This window comes from Gavialis gangeticus, unplaced genomic scaffold, assembly GCF_001723915.1.
Source record: "Gavialis gangeticus isolate Ggan-Ray unplaced genomic scaffold, GavGan_comp1, whole genome shotgun sequence".
In the NCBI taxonomy this organism is placed as follows: Eukaryota; Metazoa; Chordata; order Crocodylia; family Gavialidae; genus Gavialis; species Gavialis gangeticus.
Window position 1 is genome coordinate 42,159,291 of NW_017729008.1, and position 7,398 is coordinate 42,166,688.

Genomic DNA, 7,398 nt, shown 5'->3' on the forward strand with positions numbered 1-7,398 from the left:
GGGGTTGTGTGATCCCAGCGTGTGCTCCGGCCAGTGGCAGGGAGTCAGACTAGATGATCTGTTCAGGTTCCTTCTGACCCCAAACTACTATGAAACTATGAAACACTTATGATTATTAACTATATTAATATGCAATATGTCCTGCCATGTACCCCCCCAGCCCAGTTTTGGTTTTCTCATGTGCCAGCTCTCCTGCACCTTACAGGGTGCACGTTGCAGTTTTTTCAGTACTCCGGCCAAAAATGTTGCCTGCCCCTGGTTTACGCTGTCTTTTTTCTAATTGACAATTGTTTGAGATGGCTACTGTAACTGATAAAACAACATTTGATGGTTACTATAGGTTTTGATGTTGTTCTAATACATAGCCTGTGACCTATGTGTATGAAAAATGTGCTGGTGGTACTTAAGGCTGTATCATTTTAAATTGGCGGTGCTCGGTCTGTCAAAGTTTGGGAACCGCTAGCATGGTGTGGTCAGGAAGTGTGGCAGCAGGAGGTCCCTGGTGCCTGCTGCCTCACCCAGATGGTCTTCAGGTATGCCATGCTTTTTAGACCCTCTGTATTTCCAGGAGGACTTACTGTATGTCAGAGAAGGTAGGACCTCACATCCTTGCAAGGGCAGTAGCAAGACTGCTGGTTCTTTACTGTAAGTAGCCCTTACAAGTCCCTGTAAATACAGTGTTGTTTCCACGTCACAAGCCTCATCGAGACGATACCAGCAGCCTACTACCTGCCTCAGGCACAGACTGTACTGCTCAGCCAACAGCTGTAGCTGTGAGAGGGTTAACACAGGACCCCACCGCCTTGGCAGCTGCAAGACCCGCTCTGTGTCTTGTACAGGATGGTTTGGATTAGGAGGGGAGGGGGTTGCCGTAGATGACCTCCAGAGGTCCCTTCCAGCCCTACTCCTTTATGATTTGGGGGGAAAAGTTGTATATTATATGTGAGAAAATATGGTTTCCCTTCTCGGTTTTAGTTTAGGCTTCCTTACAGGGGAATGGCATTCTTGGCACGACCCCCATGACAGTAGGTGAAGAAAACATTGCAGTGAACTTAGTCTGAATGCCTTGATTATAAAAAACAGTGTTTGATCTCCAACAGCTGCCCCAGACATTGTACAGTAGTAGTGTTCATATCAGTTAGTCGCTGCAGTGGGAGCATGTCTTTAATACAGGTCAGATTGAACTGGTGCCTTTCACAGTGGTTTCTACTCATCGTGCCTTGGAGTCCGTGAGCCTGCCTGTAGCGCTTACATTTGAGACTCCCAGTTCCAGCCAGCATGCACTTCACTGCCTTTGAAAATTATGCCAAAGCTTCTGCTTATAGTAAAAATGCTGAGCAGTGTGAGCCAAGTGCATAGAAGCCACAGGGGATGCTAAAGAGATACCCCTAGGTCTCAAGCAGGAGGACTCTCGAGACTCCTTGAATTTTCAGAGAGAGCAGAAGTGTTGACAAATAGTGCACTTAGAAGCTCACAAGCCAGACTTTAATAAGCCCTCGCTGGTCCCTTTCAACCATAATGCATGCTGGACCCCCAGCCAGTTTTGTAGTTGAGAACAGCTCTTTTGTCACTGCTTGCTTGTGAGCAGTTTCTTTTCCATTCCTAAATCTAATAAGTCAGTATTCTCTTTTAAAGGGAGGTTTAATGAAAAGGACTTTTCTTCATCCCAGGGGCTGAAGTGCTGTCTGCAGAATTTGTGCATCGAACGCAGTCTGAACCCACACCCAAAGGCACCTCCCCTCCTGACGATGCTGCTTTGACAACCCAGAGACCAAAGAAGCTGAAGGAAATGGATGCAATAAAAGTTCCAGACACTGAGAAAGTCTCAAAGCAAATGAAAAGTAAGACGATAAAAAGTATAGCTCCAGGCAGCTGTAAGCCCAGAGCCAGAAAGCAATTGGAACCGGGTAAGAAAGTTCTTTCATCTAAAATGTGAGGCATATTGTTCATGCTTGAGCTGGCTTTGATTTATTCACCGTTTCAGCTGCTTTGAGCCCCACCCTAGTCTCAGCCAGTCTCCTAGGAAAACGTGCAGCTCACGGATGGCTCAGAGCGCTGCTTTAACAGCTCAGAACACTTCGAGCTGTTAAACCGGTTTAAAGCAAATTGGCTTGCGTCTCATAGCCTCGATTTGCCATGGGAATCTCACCAATTTTGCAGGGGGGGTTTTGCCTGTTGCATAAATCCAGTCGTTTTAAAAGTACTGGGATTGTCACACCCGTGCAAAGTGAGTTTCCAAAGGAATGTGGAAAGCTTTTTGATATAACACGTGCAAAAGTTGGCTCGTGGAGAGTCTGCGTCTAAAACTGAGAACTGGTGTGACCATGCCAAAATCAATGGTGGAACAGGAGTTTCATTATACTCTTAAATGAGGTGTGTGTTTTTCACACTCATGCTGCAACATCCTGCTCTTCAGCTGCCTCCAGCCTTTCTTGCTGTCTGGCCTCTTTGTTAGGTAGCGAGGAGACTTTGAAGCATGTTCCTACTTCCTGGACTCGGATTGCAAATACTTATTGGTCTCTCTTGCTATGGTCCATAAAAAATAAACAGAGCTTTCTGTCATGTATTTGCTATGCCGCGGGGTCAGATTCTAGGAGGTGCCAGACCCGTGCCTCAGTCTGCATAAAGAGCATGGTCTTTGAAGGGAACGTGCACAAACTCTGCTCTCGAAAGAACTAATTATGCATCAGGGGGATCTTTTATTTGCAACTGCAGAGAGAATCAAAAGCAAAACACCACGTTGCTGCAAGATGAAGGCTGCATGTGCAAAATGTCATGTTAAAACAACTTATTTGGGACACACGTAGTGTTGTTGCCTGCCAGCTGGATGGTTAAATGTACACTTGATTATACAGTGTATGTGCAAAGTAGGCAAATTCAGGTTCTTTTAGATTTGCAACCCCTCGCTTTATGGACAGCCCTTGCCACAATATAACCTTAAGTCCTATCCTAAAGTATGACTTTAACAATAATAATGGTGACATTTGACCTCTGGTGTCTCTTGAACTTTACTGCAAATTGGCCAGCTTGTTGTTGGAGAACTGTCTTTTTACTTGTCACCTGTAGGAGTAGAGCTGTACTTTATGCATTTCTTCTGATAGAATATGTAACCTTGTATTTTTCTCACGCAGCAAAAAAAGAGTCATTCTCCCTCTCACCAAATGAAGCCCCCTTGAAAAGTCAAGGGACAGCTGGTGATACAAATGAGGCTTACACAGAAAGTGTTGGCACTCAAGACATCAACCTGTCTCTGAAAGGAAGTAACTATGAATCTCATGCCTTGAACTTGCTAGCTGACCTCGCTCTGGGCTCTTGCGTTCCCCCAATTATTCCTAAAGACAATAGTGCCAACTTACCTCCGGGCACTGCAAAGGAGCAGCGCCGTCTTCATAAGAAGAAGCCGTCACGAGTGGCTTCTGACCACGAATATCACCGGGTGGATAAGCAACCGAAGGGAGGATCCTCATCTAGCAAAACACATAACCATAAACTTTCATCTCCTGAAAACTCTGAATCAAAAAAGGGCTTTGCTTCTAGCCCAAAAGAGAAAATCCCTGTGATTTCCAACAAGAAGAACAGCACCAGCCCTAACTCGACAAAAGCCCGGACGTTGCCCTCTAAGGAGGGCATAGAGATGTTAGAGGGGAGCAAGTACTCTACTATCTCCTCAGAGCATTCTTACGCCTCCTTGATGTCCGAGCACCCTAAAAAACAGGGTCACTCAAAAGGAGCGCAAGGTTCTTCCCTCTCCAAGAATGGAGCCAAAAACGCCAAGACCGGCCCACTCATTGGGAAGGTGCTGCCTTTCCGGCATCAGCAGAACAACACTCACATGCCAAAGCAATTCAAGGACTTGGTGGTAAAGCCCAGGTTGAAAGAGGACTTCTTCAAATCGCACACAGTGAACAGCTGTGACGGGTCTGTCAAAGTGACGTGCCAGTGGGAAGCCGAGTACCTCTTCAGTCTAGATAGCCAGTACACCAAAGACTCCTTAGAGAAAACCGTCATTCGGGCTCTACACGGGTAGGTGCTGAGGCCAGAAATGTTGCACTGCAGTTAATGCCATGTCTCTGCTGTGCTCTTGAAGTGTTTTGGAAAACTGGGTCTATGTGGGCTCGTCTATACTAGGGCACTTCTGCCCCTGTAGTAGAGTCAGCAGTGGAGATGTGGTATGTTGGCAGTAGAAGCAATGGTTTTTCCTGGCTTTGCTACACTCTCCCCTGACTGACATAAGTTGGACAGCCCTGGCCTCACTTATGAGCAGCTTGGAGCTGCACACTGCACAGGCCCTTTGGGCAGGCTGTGCAGCCCCTGTCCCTCCCCACCCCAACCACATGAACAGGTATGGGCAGTGCAGTCCTCTCCTTGCATGGGCTGTGGAGTCTGTAGGCCTCTGCAGGCTGCTCAGCCCACAGCCAGTGGCGGGGAAGGAAGTAAAAGCTGGACAAGGGAGAGGGAGTCTGGAGACCCTGGCAGCAGCAGGAGGAGCAGTGGCTGGACAGGACCTTGGGGGCTTCTGGCCGCCAGTTGGACAGCCCTGATACAGGCCAATGAAATCCCTCTTGTCAGCAGTATGGTGTCCATACCCAAGGGTTTTGTCAGCAGAGCTATATTGGTTGTGAGCGGGCATGGTCTTTACATACATACCATATATGCTGGCATACAACACCTACCTTTTCCCCAACAACCAGCTGATGGAAATTTCGGTGCACATTGTATGTGAGAAATACAGTAAAATAAAAATAAATACGGTAATACCAAGTAAAAGCAGAAGTAAAATCTGCAGCCATCCAGAGGGAGCAGAACCATGAGCAGGCTCAGCTCCCTGGCTGCTGCTGCTCAGTTACCCCCGACAGGGTAAGATCTTTTCCTTCCATTATTCCATCTTTCCAAAACAAGGTGCATCTTCTATTCCAGGATGTGTTGTATGCGAGAGAATATGGTATTTGGAGCAGCAGAACTTTGTCATCCAGCTCTGGCCTTTTCTGATTGGTGACTGCTTGTTTTATATCAACTTAAAGGAACCTAGGATCTCTGCTTTTTCATCTGTACCTGGCATTCACATCCAGTCAACTGAGAGCAGACATACCACATGCTGATTTCTGTCTACCTCTTTCAGAGAAATTGGAAGGAAACCCCCCATATATCAGCCTCATTTGTGATGCCCTAGAACCATGGTGCTCAACCTTTTTCCCCCATCAGGTCAAATGAGTTATGCCCCATCTGTCCGCAGGCTGGATCCCACTTGTGCTCCAGGGCTGGTGCAGTGAGCACCATCCAGCCACATGGAGGGACATGGGGGGGCAGCCCAGGTGCAACCAGGCTCCCGAGGGGAAGGGAGTATCATAGTGCTTAGGGTCGGAAGGGACCTAAACAGATCATCAGGTCCGACCCCCTGCCCCAGGCAGGAATGGGTGCTGGGGTCACATGGCCCAGCTCCACAGGGAAAAGGGAAGGGGACATAGCCCACTCTTACCCAGCCCTGCAGGAGGGGAAGGGGGCATGGCCTGGCCCTGTGGGGGAAAGAGCGTTTGGCCCAACCCCATCCTGGCCCTGCAGGGGCATGACCCAGCTGCACAGGGAAAGGGGGCTTGGCTTGGTCCTGGGGGCAGGGGATGTGGCCCATCTGCAACTGGCAGTGCAGAGCTTGGGGTTTGGGAAATTGGCAGGGGAGGGCGGGAAGTGACCATATTAGTGGCCACCATTCCCACCGCTAAATTTCCCACCCCATGGGGAGCCCTGCAGGCCAGATGTAGGGGCTCTTCCACAGACCACATGTGGCCCATGGGCCAGAGGTTGAGCACCCCTGTCCTAGAATAAATGCATCATACTAGAGACTTCTGAATCCTTTGAGCCGCTGGGATTGGATTTTGCAAAACCACCACAGAAATGAGGCAGGGGTTCACAGATGTGTTTGTTTTCCATCCAGGCCCTGGAACCCTGATTTACCTGACGACGTGGAAGACAAGAAGCTGATACTTCATATGTGGATCGCTCTCTTCTACAGCAAGCCGAGTAAACTCCTAAACAGTACAAGGAAGGTGGTAGAGCACAGCAACCCTGAAAAATATGTATCCTTAAACAGTACCCTGGACCCTTTTGAACTAAGTGAGGATGGCGAGGATTCTTTGGGCTTGGAAACATGCCCTGCAGACTCTTCATCTGAGGCTAAACGGACTTCTAGCTGTAGCCAGGATCCTCTGGAACTAAACAAAGATCCTGAGGGATCCCTTGGCTTGGAGAAGTGCCCTGCAGATTCTCAAGGGGAGGCTGAACAGACTTCTGGCACTGTCCCTGACACAACATCCTCCCCCTCTGGACAATGGCTTTCTGGCAACGAACCATCAACCACGAGTTGTGTCGAGACCTGTTCCCTCGATGAGTGTCCTGATCCCAGCAGGCTGCTTTTGAGAGATGGGCCCCAAGACGTCACCGCTGGTGAACGTGCGAATAGTGTTGGTGCCTTCTCTAAGGTAAGATTGTGGATTTCTGTTCATGCATATAAGCCAGGACAGCACAACTTAAATAACTGCCTCCAATCCAGGGGATGTCCATTCTGCAGTCATTGGTGGGACTTCACTATAGTGCAGACATATCCAAGCCAGCATCCAAGTAAGTAGCCCAGATATAGCAGCCTAGAGCTCCGGGCAAAGGCCACCAGAGAAGCTGAGTGAACAATGTGTTGCTATGGCTAGACTTTAGTGCCTGCAGTGATCGTATCATCTAAGTCAAGGTCAGGTGCTTTCAGCACACAGGTCCCACTGGAGTGACCTTTACTGCTCTCTCCTGGGTTCGTTGAGCAGTGTCTGGGCTCTGGAAGAAGCCATATCCATCCTTCTGTCAGGGGCTGGTTACCACAGCACAGTACCTTTTAAAGGAGAGGAAGGCGCTAAGGTAGAAAGTAGTGTGAGGACTCATGGAGGATTTGAGCACTTTCTGGTAGCAGGAAGCAAAAATGATTCTGAATTGAGTAACACTGTACAAATGCTGAAGTCCCAAATTCAAGCGTCAGAATTTCTCTTCAGGGAAACGACTGGTGTCACACATGCCTGGAAAGAGGACAGGAGCATTTTCTCTCCTATCTTCATTCTTTAGACATGAGTAATGATGGTTGATTCCATAGAGGAAACACTGGGAACCTTGCTTCACTAATGTTTCTGTCCTGCTTTCAATTTATGGATTCATCTTGATGCTGATTGTGAGAGTCTTAACTCATCCATTTAAAATCAAATCCCTACTGAGCATCTGGCCAGCTGCTGTTAGCTGACTACATCCTGTGGACAGCACAGTAGAAATAGGTCTCAAGGGGTGTGTCTACACATGCAAATGCTCTAGGGTGAGTTTACAGTAATTTGCTCTAGAGTAAACCCACACTGGGCAGGCATCTACATGTGTGTG

At 48.2% G+C, this 7,398-nt stretch overlaps 2 protein-coding genes across 3 annotated transcripts in view; both read left to right on the forward strand.

Moving 5' to 3' along the window:
• The window catches only part of COPG2 (coatomer protein complex subunit gamma 2), a 770,521-nt gene that overhangs the window by 390,804 nt on the left and 372,319 nt on the right, over positions 1-7,398 (forward strand). The window lies entirely within an intron of this gene.
• The window catches only part of FAM208B (family with sequence similarity 208 member B), a 60,588-nt gene that overhangs the window by 19,001 nt on the left and 34,189 nt on the right, over positions 1-7,398 (forward strand). For both annotated transcript variants that reach the window (XM_019509637.1, XM_019509636.1), the window contains 3 exons: positions 1,671-1,907; positions 3,132-4,023; positions 5,930-6,473. In XM_019509637.1, the coding sequence (XP_019365182.1) occupies positions 1,671-1,907; positions 3,132-4,023; positions 5,930-6,473 (1,673 nt within the window). The remainder of the gene's footprint in view (positions 1-1,670; positions 1,908-3,131; positions 4,024-5,929; positions 6,474-7,398) is intronic.